The sequence below is a fragment of the Ambystoma mexicanum genome, chromosome 3p (assembly GCF_040938575.1).
Source record: "Ambystoma mexicanum isolate Mex_15411 chromosome 3p, UKY_AmexF1_1, whole genome shotgun sequence".
Taxonomy (NCBI): domain Eukaryota; kingdom Metazoa; phylum Chordata; class Amphibia; order Caudata; family Ambystomatidae; genus Ambystoma; species Ambystoma mexicanum.
The window spans coordinates 865,991,136-866,011,201 of NC_090925.1; the positions used below are offsets into that span (position 1 = coordinate 865,991,136).

Here is a 20,066-nt window from a genome sequence, read left to right on the forward strand (position 1 = left end):
ATTCAAACAGTGTCACAAAAGGAATGAATTCCCATTTGCAACTGTGGGTCGCTATTTATTGGTGCCGGAGACAATTTTATGCCCCAGCCCGATCCTGAACAGAACTCATTTAGACACTCCTTTCAAAGACACAGCCCGAGTCACACTCGGAACAAATCGTTGTTCACCGCAAATCTACCTGGAAAGTTCGCCTGGAAATGGCTTCGCTCCTCTCAATATCGCCGGAACGCCTTTACGCGCCTGCGTCAGAACTTCAACCGGTGCCTCTGTGCGTCGAACGTAACGTGGTATCTACAGAATATTGGATAACGTAGACATACGTTCGCCGAACGTAACGTGTGGGTCACGTGATTTGGCACGTCGCACAGTCCATTCCTCTAATGGGAACTAGTCACTACCGTTTGAGTGAGGCTTGACAACCACAGCACTGCCATGGCCTCCAGTTTCGGAGACCAGTATGACTGGTACTTTGGGCAGTTGACCCGGCAGGAGGCAGTGTCCCTTTTGCAGGGTCATCGGCACGGCACGTTCTTGGTGCGGGACAGTACGACCTGCCCCGGGGACTTTGTTCTGTCGGTCAGTGAGAACAAGAAGGTAAGTACGGGTCTGAGAGAGCCTCACCACACTTTGTTACAATTGGAAGTTGTTTGAACGGCACTATTCAAAGATAGCTCTGTGGGTTAAGGGACATGCTGCAGGAAACCCGAGCAAACTACAGTTTCGAAGCGCAACAGCGTTAATGTGCTTAATGTTCCCGATCACTAGATCTAGCATAGCCAGTCGCAGTTATAGAGCACACAGATGGCTCATTTGGTTAATGCCCCTGCAATTGTTGTGTATGGTATTAAAGGGCATGCGTTACATCTCTTGTAAGATAATTCAATAGTTTAATGGGCACAGTGACATGAGATCTTTCCCTGTAGTCTATGTTTCGTATCTCATTGATCTGGGGTCATGTGCGAATTGCAGCGATCTATATTGAGTGTGATCAAGTGCCCAGACGAGGCACGAAATGTGTGGACATTCTCCAAATGAAATACATGTTTTAACAGACTTAATCTGTTGGTGATTTTTTTTTTTTATGCTGGTGTTACGTGCACCCTGACATCTGCTGGTGTCGTGTTCTCTGTTTTTTTTTTTTATATATATATATATATAATTTATTTTTTAATGAAACGTGACAGTTTAAAATAGCTAATAATTGCATAAGCTTTACAATAGCTGTAGCAAATGTAAAATCAACAAATCAGATTATATGGTGACCCAATTTCAAGGTTTCATTTTTAAAATAACTATCTGTAATAAATGACCATACTTTAATTGTCGCAATCAATATGGCTAGTTGTTTACCTTTTTACATCTCACTAAAAAATAAGATGTATCGTATTAAGTGAGCGTACACATTTCTCAAAATAAACCAATTCATTACATTAAGGTGTTGCCAATCTATCAACATGATTACATATTCTACAAATTCGCATATATTTGGCAATTCTATATCGAGGCCCTCATACCACTAAACAAAGGAGTAAATCCATGCATAGTAATAGAAATGTGCGCCATTTAAATAGATATTGTTGCAGTTGACTGTACGAATAAGTTAGTGGTAATTGCTTGTACTTTTTTACATTTCCCAAATTCAAGTATGTTTTGGGAAAAATCTCGGCGTTTCACTTTTTCCCTCTAGTTTTTTTTCTTATAGTATTGTATGGTATACCTCTCATTGTTCTTAAGTCCGCCACAGCTAGCTTCTCTTTAACATGCGTCATAAGTAATTTCACACTTTTTAGTGTTGATAATATCCACCAAAAAGTTGTTCAGTTATAGGATAAAGAGCGCATGCTTCGTAATTTAACCAAAGTGCTTAATGATGTAATCCCAAATTCAAGACTTGTATACTCCGAATAGAGACACCTATTCAGTGCCTCGATTTCCCCTTAAACTTATTAAGCTACTCCAACCTAGTGGTATTGTTGGTTTCCATGCCATATACGAGAGATGGAATAAGGTTTTGTATATAATTTTTAATAATTTTTTGTAAAATTCATTTTATTGATTTTAATTTTATTCCAACAAACCAAACTTGCAGTGCGCATAATAACATTTGAGATATACATTGCTTCATCCGTGTCCACTGCTTCTCCCCTTCCGAGCCTACTCTCCTTCGTGTTCTATTCCTTTGTCTTGTAGTAGGGATTCCTCTTCCATGGTTTCTGTTGGGTCCCGATCACTTGACCAGTCTTGCGTGGGTCCATATAACTGAGCTATTAGTTGTTTCCAGGCTATCAAGATTTCTGCCTCCCCCCTCCCCCAGAATTGCTTGCTTCCTGCCAGACTGTAGTTTAGGCCTCAGCCCATTTCTGTAGGTCGTTCCACTATACAGTCTATGGCATGCCTTCCACCCCATGGCGATTCTTCTCTTTGCAAGTACATACGCCAGGTCTTTTAGTTTACTTACATGTTTGAGTTTACATGATCTAGGAAATCCTCCTATCAGGCAAGCCCACACCGTGTCCACCACTATCTTAATCCCCTTTTCTTCCACCCTATGTGCTTCTTCTCCCCAGAATCTCTCAATTACTGGACATGACCAGAACATGTGCACCATTCTGGCGTTTTCTTCGTCACATTTGGCTCATGATTGTCGTCCTGTGTTTTTGAATTTGGCTATCCTCTTGGGTGTCATATATGCCCTGTGGGTTATGTATAATTGTATCTGTTGCAGTCTTACGTTTCTCAACACTTTTTTGTGGTACCCTTGGGCTCGTTCCCATATCCCATCACTCATTGGGGCCCCCACTTCCTCTTCCCAGTCCTGTGTCGGCTGCACCACTTCCTTCCCCACTTTGGACATCATGAGCTCATATAATCTAGATATCTCGTGTCCCCCTTCTGCTATCTTATATCTGTGGTGGTGTCCGGTTCATCTTCCAGTACTACTTCAGACCACGTCTCTTTGATTCGTCGCACCACCCTATGGTATGTAATATACTGTCCCATGTGTAACCTCGTTTCCTCCCCCAGCCCGTCAAAGTCCAGCATGTCGCCCATTGTTGCTTTCCCCACCGGCTTCCAGTGCTTCCTGATCATCATTCTTAATTGCTTTTCTTTTCCCGCCAGTGCAACTAATGGTACTTGCGGGGAGCACAGGGATGGGTTCTCCATTATCTCACAGGCCCTGTGCCATATCTCCCACCAAAGTATCATCATCTTTGGGCACCCCTCCATATCCGATCTGGGCAACCACATCATTTCTTTTAGGAAGAATGGGGCACAGTCCAATTGGAACAGCCTGGACTTTGAGGTTGGTTCTTCAGAGAGCCATTTAGCTACATATTGCAGCTGGCTTGCTATGTAATAGATTTCATAGTTTGGCAGTTTTATATCCCCTTTCTCATGTGGGTTTTGTAACTTCCAAAGGGCCACTTGGTTCCTCGTCCCATGCCAGAGGAATTCCCCGCATATGCTATTCATCCAGGCAAAGAATCGCCTTGGTATCAAGTATGGGATGTTCCCAAAATAGTGTAAGAGTCTTGGCAGGACCACCATTTTCAGCATTGCCCCTCGTCCCATCATCGCCAAGGAGAGCTTCACCCAAAACCTCATACTATTTTCAATATTCTTGATTGCTTTCTCAGTGTTATGTTGGTGCTCTACTTCCACTGCATGATGTGTCTATCCCAAGATATCGGAACGTACTGACCTCCCATGGTATCTGTAAAACCTTTAACTGCTCTAACGGGATTTCTGTATGTCTGCCCAATGGAAATATACAAGATTTTTTGGGGTTCACAGCTATGCCGGACAGCCTTGAAAATCGCTCCATCACTTCCAGCACATACTGGAGGTTTTCTTCCGGGTACCGCAGATAAAGCAACATATCGTCAGCGCACAAGGAGATTAAGTGCGGTTCCCCTTTTATGGTAATGCCTATTATGTCATATTGTTGTCTCAGGTATATCGCCAGGTGCTCTAGGGCTAGAATATACAGCATGGGGGACCACAGGCATCCCTGCCTAGTATCTCTGCTGAGTTGCCATCTCTCTGATATTACTGCTCCTGTTTTAACCCTGGCCAGCAGTGCACTATATAATAATTTAGCCCATTTGAGATACCCCTGTCCTATTCCATAGTTGGTCAGGGCCGCAATCAGCCATGGCCATTTGACCGAGTCAAAGGCCCTTATTGTGTCCAGTGATACTATTACCATTTCACCTGCATCCCCGTTTGCATGTTTAATGATTTGGTGGAGTCGCCTGAGATTGTTGAATATGTTCCTGTTGGGGACATAGCTGGTCTGGTCGGGGTGTATTAATTTATCTATGACCCTCCTCATTCTATTTGTCAAGACCACTGTTAATATTTTGCTGTCCTGTTTCAGCATTGATGGGGGTCTATATGAGCCACAATCATAGCCAGGCTTTTTGGGTTTGGGACGTGGTATGATGATTGCCTCTCTTAGGGACTCTGGTAGTCTTCCAACTTCATATGCCTCATTTAGCATCTCTAAGAGCGGGGGAAATGCCTAATTTTTGTACATTTTATAAAATTTGCTAGGGAGTCCGTCGGCCCCCGGGGTCTTACTGGTGGGTATCCTACAGTGTTTCTCTTATTTCTTTATCACTTTCCTCTGCATCTCCGTACAGGGGGCGGTAATAATCTGCAAATTCCTGATTAACTCCTTCTTGGGTGTCCACTATGCGCCCATCCTTCACTATCGTTCTGATTGTGGGTCTAAGGGGTTTTGCTTTTATATAGCCATGCCAGGGCTCTCCCTGGTTTGTCCCCTCCTCCATGCTGTGTCTCTATGTACTTTTTATAGTTGAGATTACACAGTCTCTCCCAGTGCCCCGCGCATTTCTGTTGCAGCCTGAGTATTGCTTCATTTTCTTTCTTGGTATTACCTCCCCTTTCTTAACGCTATTTCTAGCTCCGTTTCCGCGTCTTGTAATTCGACTAAAATCCATCCTTGTAGTCCCTTGGACTTGGCTATAGCTATCCCCCACACTACCACTTTAAAGGCTTCCCAAAGCATGCCCGCTGTCTCAACACTGCCAGTGTTAATCTCAGAATAGCTAATTATTTCCTTTCTCATGTCCTCCCTGAAAATAGTATCTTTCAACGCCTCTGCTCTGAGGCGCCATGTTGGTATCTTTGCTCTCGGGGTCGGTATTGGCATACTAGTATCAGCGGTGAGTGGTCCGAAAGGACCCTCGCTTTATATTCTACCTGCGTTATTTCTGTCATTAGTTCTTGTGTGACAAACACATAGTCCAACCTGGTGTGTAGATTTTGGGGGGCTGAATAGTGCGAATATTGTCTATCCTGTAGATGGTGCGACCTCCATGCATCCTCGAACCCGAAATCCGTTAACGGTGACTGCAGTGTCCTAGCAGCAAGAGTGGGTCTATCTATTTTACAATCTGATCTGTCTATTTTCGAGTTTAGTACACAATTAAAGTCTCCTCCCCAGATCACCGCCCCACCTAAGATCCTGCTGAGTTTGCTGTATAAGGTTCTAAAGTATGCAGCCGTGTCCTGATTCGGGGCATATGTGTTTGATACATATTTCCTTGTTTTCCACCAGCCCTTTTATTATAACCATCCTCCCGTCTGCCTCCACTGCAGATTGCAATAGCTGAAACAGGACATGCGGTGCGACCCAGAATTACCCCTCTAGCATAGGCCGATATGTTCCGCCTACCACGGTCCCCCTCCACTTCTTCCGGATCACCTCCAGCTTTTCTTGTGTGGGGTGAGTCTCTTGTATCAAGGATATGTCTATTTTCTGCCTGCGTAGATACATCATAACCTTATTTCTTTTTAAATAGCTATTGAGATCCCTAACATTCCAAGTAACTTACCTTAAGGTCCCCCATAATATATTAGGTTCCCGCTACTCCCTCCGCAAGTACAATCCATGTCTAAGTTTTTTCCCCCCTTACATGTAGGTTCGTTCTCCAACCCCGACATAAACTTCCCTTAACTATAGACACCTCAACTTCCCCAATCCCATATCCCTCCTGCCCCAACTTACACTGCAATCCCCTCCCATCTCAGCCCCATCCCAACTGTTGCCCAGCTCCATCATTGGAACTCGGACACCCCTGCATCTAACCATTTTCCAGCAATTGCCGTACTTGGGTCTCAGCAGGGAGATATCGCCCTAATGGCGGTCCTACTACTCTAATTCCTGGGGGTAGGCTGTCTCCATCTTGTGACTCATATTTTGCTTATCTGACTAAGCACCCTTATCGCTGCCCATTTCGCGTTTTACAATTTATATTCTAGTCCCACGTGCTCGATTGTCGCATGTTAAGCTTCCTTCGTAATATCTCATCTAGCTGCATCCTTGTTACCAGTTCTGCAGTCTCTGCTCCCGTCCCCCACCTCCCCCCTTTTATCATGTATGGCATTGTGGTCACTTATCGTGTTCCTGTTGGGATTGCCCCTCATCTCGTTCCGGACAGCCATGTGCCTCCAACCACGTCACCACATCCTCGGGGGTATCAAAAAGGTGCGCTTTGCCTTTGTGGAAAATCTTGAGCTTCGCAGGATACAAGAGCATGTATTTGAATCCAGCTGTGCGCAGTCTCCTTTGTATCGCCACATAGCTATACCGCTGCCTTTGCACCAGCATGGTGTAATCAGGATATGCAGTGATGGTTGTGGACACCCTTGTTATCGTCCCTCCTTTCCGAATGAATTCCAAGATCTTCTCTCTGTCCCTGTAGTTCAGGATTTTTGTGCACTTTCATTTGCGAACCCTTGGGAGAGCTTGTTGGCTCCTATTTCTTGTGTTATCATGTTCTCCACATAGTCTGTGGGGTCCTGTCCTTCCTCTCCTTCCGGGACGCCGACCATGCGCATGTTGTTGCGTCTCGCTCTTCCCTCTGCCTCCTCCGCTCGATTCTCTAGATTAGCCACCTGTTTCATTATGTGGACTTCCTTGGCATTGTTTGTGCTGGTATCCGTGTTGGTTTTCACCGCACTCTCTAGGCCGCTCGTTCGTTCCGCATGCGCTCTGACATCTTGTTTCAGCAGATTGACCTCTATACCCACTGCATCTATTTTAGTATCTAGTGCAGTTCTCGGGTCTGCCATCGCTGTCCCCCATGAGGTTTTCAGTTCTGTAATGGCTGGTAAAATCGCGTTGTCCTCTCGTGGTGAAGCCGCGTCTGCGGGCGTGGTTGCCGTGCCTTGTGCTGGAGTGGTAGGGGATTGCTGCGACTTGTGAAAAATGTCCATCGTGGGCTGTTTGCCCTTGGCTTTGCCTCCCCTTACGGACATTGCTCCACCATGTTTGTGCCCCAGGGTCCGTCCTCACAGGGGGCTAGCAGCTCTTGCTTCTCGCATGATTCTTTCAGTTGTTATGGGTATGAATACCCCCTAGTGGTTGGTCTTCCCGGGCCGTGTTTTAGCACCTGGTCACAGGCGGCACCTCCTTCTTACTGCAGTCGCCCTTAATGTCTCCTGCTGCGCCACCACCCGTGCATCAACTTGCCCGCTTCTCAAGCTCTTCCTGGTGCGTGTTATTTATGGTCTCTTTTGTTCTTATGTCCCCCTCTGTTTGCTACGGATTGTACTTGGTGACTTTGTGGTGGGTATTTCCTCGGGGAGGTGGGGTGGGGGCACTATACAAGCACTGCCACACCTTTCAAGAAATCCCCATGTCTGTGGGTCTTCGGAGGGATCCGGGGCAGTCCAGTTCTGTCGTATGGCCTCTGGGTCTCTGCCTACTCAGCCTTCCTATGTGTGTTGTTTACAAAGCTCTGTTTTCTTCCCTTAGCGTGGTACTGCGTGCACCATGGCATTCAGGTTGCCTTTCCTTTGTGGGCTGCCTATATTCACACTGTGATTGGCCAGTGCCTTCTTACTCCTCCAGTCTGCACAGTTATGTATGTTATCAGCGCCTGTTTTGATTATCACTGTCCATTCTCCCCCTCTTACTATGCTTGCTTCCCTATGGGCCTCTCCTTGGGTACAGGTGGCCCCCCGCTGTGCTCCCTTGTGCTTATCGTGTTTTCCGGTATTATGCCAAGGGCAATCAGCGTGACTCTCCCTGTCGCTGCCTGTTACCAATGTAGCATTCGGTGTTCTGCCGCCTTCAGTGCCAGTGGCACGCACCCTGCCCTGCTTCCTCGCGCGCACTTAAGTTTCAACGAACTTTCACTGGCCTGCATGCAACTGCGTACTGGTTGCCTTAGTGCCCGTCCACACCTTCCGGGTCGCTTATCCCGGCCCTGTATATTGATATTGGGGGCATGCCCTTACCAGGCCGCATGTGCGATATCCCTTTTTATTTATTTTTTGGCCGAATTTTTGCCCAATGCAGTGTTCAGTGAGGCACTTAGCGTCCGCTTCTCCTGCACGGCATAGAACTTGGGGTTTAAGGACCGCAAGCCCCAGATACACTATTGTCTTCGTGGGTGTCCCACCTTCAACCGTTCCGTTTTATGTGCGCTGCTGTTCCTGGGGGGTGCCGGTCGTCCGCGTGCCTCATGGGCCTCTCGGGGCCAGGCCTGCCGTGCTCCCAACAGGCCAACATTGCCCACGACGTGGTCACCGAGCACACACGGCACAGGCCACTGTGCGCTCTACTTTCTATGTCGGATAGCCAAAAGTGTCATCTGTACGTCACGGGTCTTCATACTCCGTGCCCTCATCTGCCTGCGGGCTAGTGTTTGTATGCTGTCACAGCTGCACTCCTGTTTGCAGCGGCTCGTCAGCTGTTCCTTCCTCAGCAGCCCACTCCTCCGTCGCACTTGTCGCCTTCAAGAGTCCCTTTGTCTTGGAGGCGCTGCCATCTTGTTGTTGTTGTTGTTACGGCCCGTGACCCGGGACACAAAGTATCAAATCTCTTGTTCACTTGATTCAATTAGTCCGCTGATAGACGCTTCTTGGTCCTTTTGATGTTCACACATTTATGTTATAATAGACCCTTTTATAGCTTTAGGCTTCATGCCGACATACACACTTTTATTTTGCCCACTTCATATTTGATCGTAGTGCCTCTATGTTCTTGATCTTTAAGTTCTGTCTATCTTGAAGCAAAAAACACACCTAAATATGCTACATATCAAACCTTTCAATTTCCATATTATGTACAATCCATTTTTTTCCCAAACCAGGAGTACGGTTACTTAAAGGATAGTTCCGGGACTTTTTTTTATTGTTCCTACGGTTCGGCCATGTGTTTTTAAGCATAAATCGGTAGATCGTAGAAAACTTTCCTATGGACCTTACCCGACTTTTCGTCCATTAACGCACTCGAAAACATCCGCCATTTTATGATAATCCTCTCACTTGCCGCATCGCCCTGGCTCACCTGCTTTTGCGGCACTAAATCAAATCCCCCGCCCCTGAAACAGACTTGATCAAAACATTCATATTCCCCTCCTCTATCCGTGACGTGACTGAGCTGCGTAGGCAAACGCGCCCAGGCGTCTTCTACGCGACTCCACACAGAACCAGGAAATCAACACAGATGAGCTCAAACAACACAGCGCGCCACAATTGGGAATATGAAACTGTACTTTTAAATTAAACCGCAATATTGTAAATTTGGTAAAGTACATTTATTTGACATCAAATGTTTTGAGAATATTCAGCGATTAGCATTTTTATTTGCTCACGTTCCAAAAAGTTCGTTTCGAGGCACACGATGTTCCTTTGCTGTACACAGGGTCTTAGATCATCTCACAATACAGCGCCACAATTCGGAATATGAAACAGTGGTTTAAAAGCAAACGGCAAGATTGTACATTTGGCAAAGTACATTTATTTGACATCAAATGTTTTGAGAATATTCAGCGATTAGCATTTTTATTTGCTCACGTTCCAAAAAGTTTGTTTCGAGGCACACGATGTTCCTTTGCTGTACACAGGGTCTTAGATAAATTAATTTTTATTTGCTCTCGATCCAAAATATTTCGTCTTGAGGCAAGCGATGTTCGTGTGCAGTAGACAGGGTGTTGGTTTACGATAAAATAAGCTCTTCGGTCGCACTGATAATCGCATGGCTATTCCAACAACGAGACACTAGGGCACCACAACGGTCTGTATGTTGCATCTAGCCGTTAGTACCGCGTAAGGGCATACTTGTACTTGGCGATCGTCCCACAAAATGGTCAGGGTGCTAACGTTGTTCACGCGGAGAAGCAACTGGCGGTTAAAAAACCCATCCGCCGGTGTCTGGTACTCGTGACACAGACAATAATGGACGATGTATCTATTTGAAAAACATAAAAAAAGGAAATTAGTCTCACCATCAGATCTTTATTAAAATTATTCATTTTATATATTAGGTCTGGAAATTATTTCATAGCTAGGACAGTGCAACTGGGTTTTATACGTCAAGGGGGGCTGTAGGATACTGAGACAGTCCCCCAGTGCAGGGGTTGACAGGGAGTGCAGGTGGAGAGTGGAAGGGCCCAGGACCGAGGTCGCAGACAGTGGACAAGTTGTAGCAGGGGAGAGGGAGAGAGAAAGCAGAAGCAAAGAGGAAGGTTTGGAGGTGCTTCCGTAAAAGGAGACGGTTCTCCCCAAGATAGTGCGCGGTACAAAACAATATGCCACATAGAATGAACAAGTACAACTTAACCCGTCTTTAAAGCTACTGTATAGTAATTAAATTGCGGTATAAACTCATCTAAAGAGTTACTTACATTATATTTGCATTTTCCATTGTGTCTGTGCGTAGGGCAGCCCCGAAATACCACTCCTTCTATGCCGACGTTTTATTTCTTCTAATGAACGAACATGAAATGGCTTTCGTTTCTGAAATTATATTCATTATCGTTTCTTACGTGGTCCCGGCCTGTCAAGGTCAAATAACAATAGAACCTTATACTGAGTCGTGGGCCATTCTGGCACCCGAGAAAAAATCAAAGCAGCTGACCTTCACTTTGAACGAACACACATTCCTAGTTAGCTACATTCAGTGTAAGGCCGTCTTACAGGACTTGAAATTTACACTCCATCTTTGCATTTTGTCTGCGTGCTTTGCTGCCCCACAGAACCATAAATACGGAGACATTCTATATTTATCATTTATATTACTGTTTGGTTTAATTTAATGCGCAAATGAACAAGGTTGGATATATAAACATATTCAATGGGCCTGCGACATGAGGAGACTCGAGAGAACAGACAATCAAATTACAATCATTTAAACCGTGATGTGTATTTCTCAATGAGCTCTTCTTTAGGTGGACATGGAACAGAGGCAATGTTGGGTGGCAATGCAGTTGTCACCTGCACAGGTTCGTTCACAACTCCATTTATGTGCCTATCTAGGACGTCAACAATAAGTCTCTCAATAAACTCATATTGCATATCCTCAAACACTGGTTTGATCACCCATTGTTTACTTCTTTTAGTGAAGGCCTTATTGTAGCGAAGCGTCCCTAAAGTTCCGGTCGTCCTACTTTGTTGACGGCCGACATTATGGTTATGTGCCAAGACCGCTAAAAGAGTCCGATTTATCATGCCCTCCATGCCAAAATGCAATCGTTTTGGCCTGTACTTTAGGCACATATTGTGGAACACCTCCAAATCTCCTGTGTGGCAGAATTCCGTGAGTCCCCTCAAAGCTTTTGTTATAGTTTTATCAAATACAATCTTTTCAATGGCTTTGTGAGTGGGTGATGAAGGAATCAACCACTTCTTCTTCCGTGCCTCCTCTGTGGACAAATGGCCATGTTCACAATTGTGGAAATGTTGGTTCGTGTTCCAGCTGTGCACGTTTGTACAGTGTAGCATTACTGACCGCCATTTTTCCAGTAGAATTTCCAACGACCCTCCACATGTTTTTGAGCTCCACCAAAGATGGTTGCTGATTGACTTGGACCACTGTGAAATACCTTGCATATCTTTTTTTTTTTTTTTACCTGCAGCCGACAATTTTTTATTGATTGTTTTTGCAAGATGCCAAACGTCAAATTGGTGATTTATATTTTTGTACTCTTCTCTCATTGTCTTGGCAATTGAAACGTGTCTGTCTGTGGCTATCAGGTCGATCACCATTCCCCGCGATTGTAGTTCTTGCAATGATGCTACAAAGCCAACTTTCTCCATGGCCACTGAGGATGTACTTCGTGACACCTGCACAACCACCGAACTCACAATTTTCTTACTTTCCATGTCCTGAAAGTGGTAGGTGCAGTACTTGGCTGAAAATCCTGGGCTGTCGCACTGTCCATCACCGGCTAGCCTGAACCGTTTGCCCGCGAATGTACTATCAATAGACATTTTTTCCATTCTCCAAGCTTCGCTAATGGCTGGAAATAGATAATCGGTTTGGTATTTGTAGAACTGAGTTTTCGCAATGAAACGGATTCCCACAAACTGAAAGAAAGACTCTAATTTTTTAAAACTTGAACCACTAAAAAGTGCAGCCGCTGCACAAAGTAGATTGCCTGCTGGCAGTTGTCCCAGCATGGGTTGTGCAGACCATGAGAAAGGATGATATTTTGTACAGGTGGCATGTATTTTAAGGTTAGTGCCTCGAATTGCACGAGTCACATTAATCAATGGCTCCCCACATACTTCCCCACCTACCGAATGCCCACATTTCAACCGAATAATAATATCAATCAAACAACTATCGAATACAATGAATTTGGCCTCTTTCCTTATACTGTCACTCTGCATCCCAGCTGGTTCGGCCTGTAACGTTGAGGACATGTCACTCACATGAAAGGTAGAATCTCTGATATCGTCTTCCGCTATGTTCAGTGATATTGAAGGTGTTTCATTGTAGTCCACTTCATTCTCTTCCATTGCAACATCTGTTCCTTCTCCGGCAATGGGTGAATAGGACAATTTCTTCAACTTTCTCGCGGTCTTAGTTTTTGCGGGTGTGGATTCTGTGAATTTATCTCCAACTGCATCCGAACTACCAGGAGGACATTCACTATCAATGGCTGGTGGTGGTATAGCTCCGTTGTCAATCACTTCATATTCTTCCCATTGGCACGATGCATCTCCAGTCTCAAGTCCCTGCCAAAAGGTTTGACAAGCAACATCTCTCGTTCGCTTCACTGTCTGTGTAGATCTAGTTCGTACACCCACTCGCAACTAGAGGACAGATTGGAAAAGGGATGTTCAGTTTAAACACAACTTACAGTATTGAACTATTAACAGTGAAAAACAACATAATATAGTGACCAGGACACTAACCTTCTTTTGCTTTCTTTTCTTTGAAACTTTCTTGCCTCGAACTTCAACATCAGGACGCTGTTGCTCCAACTCGTGTGTGCATGTCTCCACTTCCTCTTGCGCTGCAACGACTACATTTTCATGATAAGCACATCCATCACGCACTAACGCTCCATCGACTCCCTGAAACATAGAACTTTCATTAGTATGTATAATAATATCGAAAACACAAAATGTACTTGGGGACCAATACCCACGTACATCTCAATAGCAAAACACGAATGAACGCTTTGTGTAGAACATTCAAACAACAATTATTCACGCATTGTTGATCTAGTTAGATGGAACTGTCAAGATCCATACCTCGGGCTCCTCATAGACTTCCATTGATGATATTATTGAAGATGATGCTTCAGTGACTCCCTGAAACACAGTAATTGCATTAGTATGGTTTTCTATTTTGATAAAAAGAACAGAAACTTTGTGCAGGCGTGAACGGCTCATCTAAATAGACCTGCACAAATGATCAGTTGTCTAAAATAAATAATGGATATGTAAATATGATTCGATTTGCTTGATCGTTGGAAGTGTCACCACCCAGAGATCTGCATCAACTACTAGGGGTGATGTTCTTGTAGAAGAAGCTCCGTCATCTCCCTGAAACATAGTACTTGCGTTAATAAAGAAGGAAGTATAGCGGATGTAATCACGTCATATGATTTCGCTTGATCGAACTGTCAGTATCCATACCTCGAAATGCATAAGAACATCAAGGGACGATGTAACTGCGGTGCACACTTCTGCAAGCTGTTGCGCCGACGCGTAACTGCATGCTCCCCCTTCTTCTTGGACTAATGCTCCATGAAACATAGGACTTTCATTAGTAATGAACACAAAATTGAAAAAAGAAGACACATAGGAGGGCGACGGAACTGTCCTGAAACGTACCTCGAGCATCTGAGTGACATCAACGGTAGTCGTCAATACGTTGGACTCCTCAGCATCTCCCTGAAAGACAGTACTTGCATTATTTTGGATAACAATAATTATAACTGAAAACAAAGACTAGAGGACGAGTACAAGGGTGTACCATTAGGTAACATAATTACACGATAAATTAAAACTATTGATTTACATGCCTAAAACAAGTCAGTGGCAGAATAGCCAAGTAAGATTACCCGATAGGCTCTTGAAGTGGCTGATGACTGCAATAACGACACGGATGGAGAATCTTCCGCCTTCATATTGAGTGGATACATAAATGGGAAATTATTGTTGGCTAATGCTACACACTACCGCAAGGCCAAGAGATAAATACGTAAACTTGACTCACCAGTGGAGGGATGTGGATGAATAGAGTGGGAATAGCGGTTGAGAGCAATTTTCGCCTCGCTCGCGGTGTGTTCTTCTTTATTAGCAATGATGTGGAGTACATGTCAGAGGTAAAGTGCCTGCTGCAGATGCGGTATCGATCACCCCTCTTGTCCGCAAAGACCTCTAGGACTCTACTTTCAGGCTCAGACGGTGGATATCCGCAATATCGGACCCATTCTCTTATCTGATCTATTGTCTTAGGGAAAACATGCATTATAGTACCTTCAGATTTATTATGGGTCTTCGAAGGGCAACCGCCAATGGAACAGGCAGGCATTGTGGAAAGTTCTGAAAAGTAAAGATCAACAATTCTCTATGAATACCAATGTAAACTCAGAACACGTGAATAGTTCCTTGCATGTACTGTCTTGAACGAAAAGAAATTGGACGCAAAATGATTATGGTACATGGCCTTACCTTGACGAACAAACAGTTAGATGCAGGGATCAGAGTAGTTTCTTGTCGTAGAACAGGGAGCAGTTCACAGGTTGCAAACTGACGAGTTTCCTCGAAGTGGTCACGGAAGTTCACAGAGACGAAGAGCAGATAACCAGCACCTTCACGGGTTGACTAGCAAAGCGCAAAGAAGTGCTCATTAGAAATATGAAGTGGGTTATAAAGAATTCGAAACAGGGGTGTGTTTGTGAATGAATGACGTGTATATGTCGTGGCATTATGTGGATTGCAGGGGTCCGTCCAGCGTGAGGGGGGATGCTTGGCAGGAGACACGGGGTCTGGAGGTAGACATGGGAACAACAACCCATGCTCTATAGACCACTTTGAAGTGTACATGGTCTTTGGCACCTCTTGGCCTTTATCGCTCCCTGACTGCTCCAGTTGCCAGCACAAGTACCCCGGTGCGAACTGCCTTTGATAGGGCGGGGGGTGGATTGGGGCGGTGGTCGTGCAGACAAGACTCGTTTGCCGCAGGGCCTCAACAAGGAGAGGCCATCTAACTGCATGTAAGAGGCTGGCTGCAGGATCTAGTACATGGAAGGCAGGGGGGTGAGTTTATAAATACCTCACCCTCCCAGGAGAATATATGGGTGCAGTTCACCCTGGAGACCCTGGATGCCTAGGCAGTTAGTCAGCAGCAGGCTGGCCTGTGGTGGCAAGGCGGCACGGGCCAGAGGTGGTCATCTCTGTACCCGGTGCCCAAAAGGATGATTTATTATGATCAACCATATTTACCTATAACCATGTTTTGTATCAATAAAATACAACAGCCTTCCTTTTATTGCCAACGCTTGAACAAATCAAAACAACCATTGTTAAAATATATATTGGGTTTTATTTTGGATCTTAATTTCAATTGAACATAAATAATAAACATTACACATTGTAAATTTGCGGTTGCAGCACATCCAGGGAAAATCTGCGGTATTGTCCACTGTCGCTGGGGAAATGTTGTCTAATGGCAAGTACCGCACAGGCAGGTATTACTCTCCGAACGCGGTGTCCGAGCCTCCCGTGAAGCCACCAAGTGAAGCAACGATAGGCCACCAGCCTGTACCACCTGTGAAAATGAAAGATGCAAACTGTATTAAAATGACAAAACTTTCTTATCACTGTCGATTCAGGTAAAAAATGTCATTCTGCTTTGAAAAAAATTCTATCTAGAAAATGCACAATATGGAACCAATTTTCATGCATTCGAATGATATGTAGATGTAATTTTATATGTGGGAGACGACCATGACATAGTAGTGGCATCACTTACATCACAACCAGAGTATACTTACTCGTTACTCGGATTACGCGGACGAACAGTGCCGCGAAGTTCGTGCATAAGCACCATCATCATCCTCAACACGGTCCGTGAGAGGCAGGCTTCCCTGAACTCTGGCAGCTCGGTGATGCATTGCGGACTTGGCTCGCCTTCCGAAATGTAGGCCAGGCATCCCGAGTTTTCTCGGCAGCAGCAGTTCTCCTCCTCAGTTGGCATTAGCTCGCACCGATTGCACGTGCACCAGGTGGAGACGCCGTCCATGCGACATGGTCCAGGCTCTTCATCCGTTGACTGGTCCTCCCAACTGCCGTCCGAATCCCCATCGTTTTCGCGTGCTTGCCTTTCCAGTAGTTCTTCCTCGGTGTACTCGGGCTCGTACATATACAGCATTATTGTAGCCATTATGTGGTAAAGAAAGTAAAATAATTTATAGCGGTGGTACTGGTATCTGTTCACACGGGCTACAATCAACGAAGGTAGCTGACCAGAGCACAGAAACGAGTCACAGAATACTCAAAGTAACACAGAGAGAGGAATGGATTCGAAAATCTGCTGCTGTGTGTTGTGAAACGGTCTGTTTATACTTATTGAGGAAAGAGGTGTCCTGCCATTTCCATGGCGACACTTCATTAGCTGAGGCGCAGCGATTGTTGACACGAAACGGGAAATGGGCGGTACGCGTCTGCTGATGTCAGGCTCAGGGGCGGGGGATTTGATTTAGTGCCGCAAAAGCAGGTGAGCCAGGGCGATGGGGGGAAATGATAGGATTATCATAAAATGGCGGATGTTTTCGAGTGCGTTAATGGACGAAAAGTCGGGTAAGGTCCATAGGAAAGTTTTCTACGATCTACCGATTTATGCTTAAAAACACATGGCCGAACCGTAGGAACAATAAAAAAAAAAAAGTCCCGGAACTATCCTTTAAAAGCAAATTCGTTTTTTTAATAATCTCGTATTTGTTGTGAATTTTCACGTGACTCCTCTGTAATTGCACATACAACACGTTTCAACTCCACAGATCATTTATCTGTCAATATTATGACATCAGCATATCCCATCCATGGCATATGCTGATGTGACATTTTGGGGGAAATACGCACACCTTCATTAATTCCTGCACATATCTGCTACATATAAATAAAGTAGGGGTGCAAGTACACATTCCTCCTTTAAACCAACATTAGTACACGTTCCCTTTGACATATTACCCATACTGTCCAGACGAATTTGCACAGTGATGTTGGAATATAACTGTAACTGGTATATCAAATTTAAGAGGCCCGTGGGATCCCCCAATCTGAGTTTGCACCAGAGTCTGTCCGTCTACCTTATCGAATGCTGAACTATAGTCTACAAAGGCTACGTAAAGGGGAGCACTATCTCCTAAAGTTGCGGGGAGAGTCCTTAATATATAGAGGTTATGCAATATAGAGCAACTATTTCAAAAACTCGTTTTACATGTTGTGCAAATGATATTAACTGGCCCAATAAAACAACTCGGTATGTAATATAGCTGCTAATAATTTGCGAGGGACATCCAACGCCATTAGGTGATAATTATCTCTTTTTTTATGTATGGGAACTAGAATTGATTTCTTTCATGACGTAGTTATGAGGCCTTCCTCAACCACTTTTACAAATTTCCTCGTAATTGGTAACCACATGTTGTTTATCATTGCATTTGAAATCCTGCCCGGGCCATAAGCCCTATAACATTTTGTCTCTTGATCTATATTTCCATGTTGGTATCATCAGTGTCGATAGTGTGAGCCTGGATGCAGTCCAAACTAATGCCAGGGGTGAGCAACTTATTAAAGAAAGATTGCTTTAAGAAACCCTGCCAGGTATTTTCTTCTGTTGTATTAATCAGTCAATGTTTGTATGAATGATTTTTAATCATTTGCCAACATGTTTTGCTATAATCTTTTGGCTAAAGTTCGAATCCTAATCTACCAGCCCACATTGCGAATGGATTGACAATGTCATTTAAGCAAATTTCTGTATTTGAGTTCGGATTTCTTAATCAGAATTATATACGCAATGACCTCTGGGGGACCTTTCTTAAGACTTCAAATCTTTTGCCTTAAGCTACACTTGTGTGGCACAATCTCGACATCATGTATATTACTATTACCAAGTACAGTCCCCCTTGCATGCATTTGGAGTTCGTATCGGGCCATATGTATCCACAATGGACACAGTGTGTCATATGGGCAATCTCTTCCCCCTCAAAGTCTATAACATATGGACGGGGATCGAATTAAGAATCTGACTATCAGGAGGTGCTAGCAACTTCTGGGTATCCGATATCGCTCAGTAAGCAGGAGCTGCCTTTTGGAGAACCAAGAGCTGTTTATACAGCGTTCCACTACCGTAACTCCAAAATAAGATGCTAACTATAACTTTGTCAATTTTATATGCCCAATTATGCTCTTGATGTGTCCTAATGTTCATTCAAGTTCACATAGCTATGTTTACATAGTACCAAAGTTGAGGAGCCAAATGTCGCTCCTGGTAGCTGTGGGTGTCAGGTCAACCTGACTCTCCTAGGCTTTAGCCAGGAACTTCATAGCTCTTAGCAATTTCGAGCCCTGTGTAGGTGTTTATAGCCTGTATGTTTGTTTTGCGTCCAGAATTTTCTACTGCCGCTATTATTAGCCAACATTTTTCCTAATTTGCGAACTGGTATCATTTTAATTATACCGGGGCATATTCATACATAGCATGATCTCTTAATGTATTTTCCTCTTTCTATAAAATGCATTTTTATTAATTTTGCTTTTGCTTTGCAAAATATAATCAAGGCGTGAGGTTTTCATGCCTGAAATCCAAGTCATTTCCTGGGTATATATCCATTTACTCTGCCGTTTAGCATAATCAGCCCAAGTGCAACCATAAATTGTAACAAATCATTTCCTTATTTGTTTCCTCGTAGTTTTAATAAACTGAACAAGAGGAAATGTATCATTTCTCACAAAATGACAAGCCCCCACCAATAATTTAGATGACATACGTTTTCCTTGTGTTATGACCCTCCCAATAAATTCATTCTATGTACTTTCCCCCCAGGAGGGTCATATACTTTTATAACCAATAATGGTAATTCATTCTGTAAGCCAATAATAGCAGCAAGTAAATCTGTTTAGCCGATAATGTATTGCTCACGCCAATGATTATCGCTGAAGGACTTCCAAGCAAACCTCCTTTTGTAGGCTTGGTAAAAAAGCTTGAAACCATCAACGCACATGTTTTTAACTAACCAACTCTCCTGGATTAAAACCAGCTTGAGTGTCTTAAAGATATTCAATCCATCACGTTTTTCAAAAAAGTGGCTATGGCCAGAGGAGGTTCAGGAGGCTGTCGAGATTTTACTAATATTGGAATTGGGGACAAGCAAATGGTTTGCTTTGCAATATGTGTAGTAACCAAGACCAATTATAATTGGTACTCATCTGTGTGCATATTAGATTCATTGCATTTTACTTCTCTGCCTTTGTTGATGCAACATACGAATTTCATGCATGTCATTTTTACTGTTTTCCTTAAAGAATCAGTGGGATTATTATATTTATGAACATTATGTGTTGGGGATTCAATAAAAATGCATAGTTGATATCCTAGTTTTAGAAAAAATGATCAAACCTCATCAACCATACGAGAGGACTAACCATGAACTCTTAACCTGTTTACCATCAAGTTTGACTAGTTCAACATAATCCTTGTCCTTTGTAGAAATGGCTCTCAATGAAGGACGTTCAACCAAAAGAGATGTCTGATCTATTTAAAGGCGCTAAATTAGATG

At 44.0% G+C, this 20,066-nt stretch overlaps 1 protein-coding gene across 1 annotated transcript in view; it reads left to right on the top strand.

Annotated features, from left to right (window-relative positions):
* The first annotated feature begins 361 nt into the window (after window positions 1–361).
* The window catches only part of LOC138581022 (adapter molecule crk-like), a 63,756-nt gene continuing 44,051 nt past the window's right edge, over window positions 362–20,066 (top strand). Inside the window, exon 1 of the mRNA XM_069652035.1 lies at window positions 362–594. Coding sequence (XP_069508136.1) covers window positions 433–594 — 162 coding nt within the window. The 5' untranslated portion in view covers window positions 362–432. The remainder of the gene's footprint in view (window positions 595–20,066) is intronic.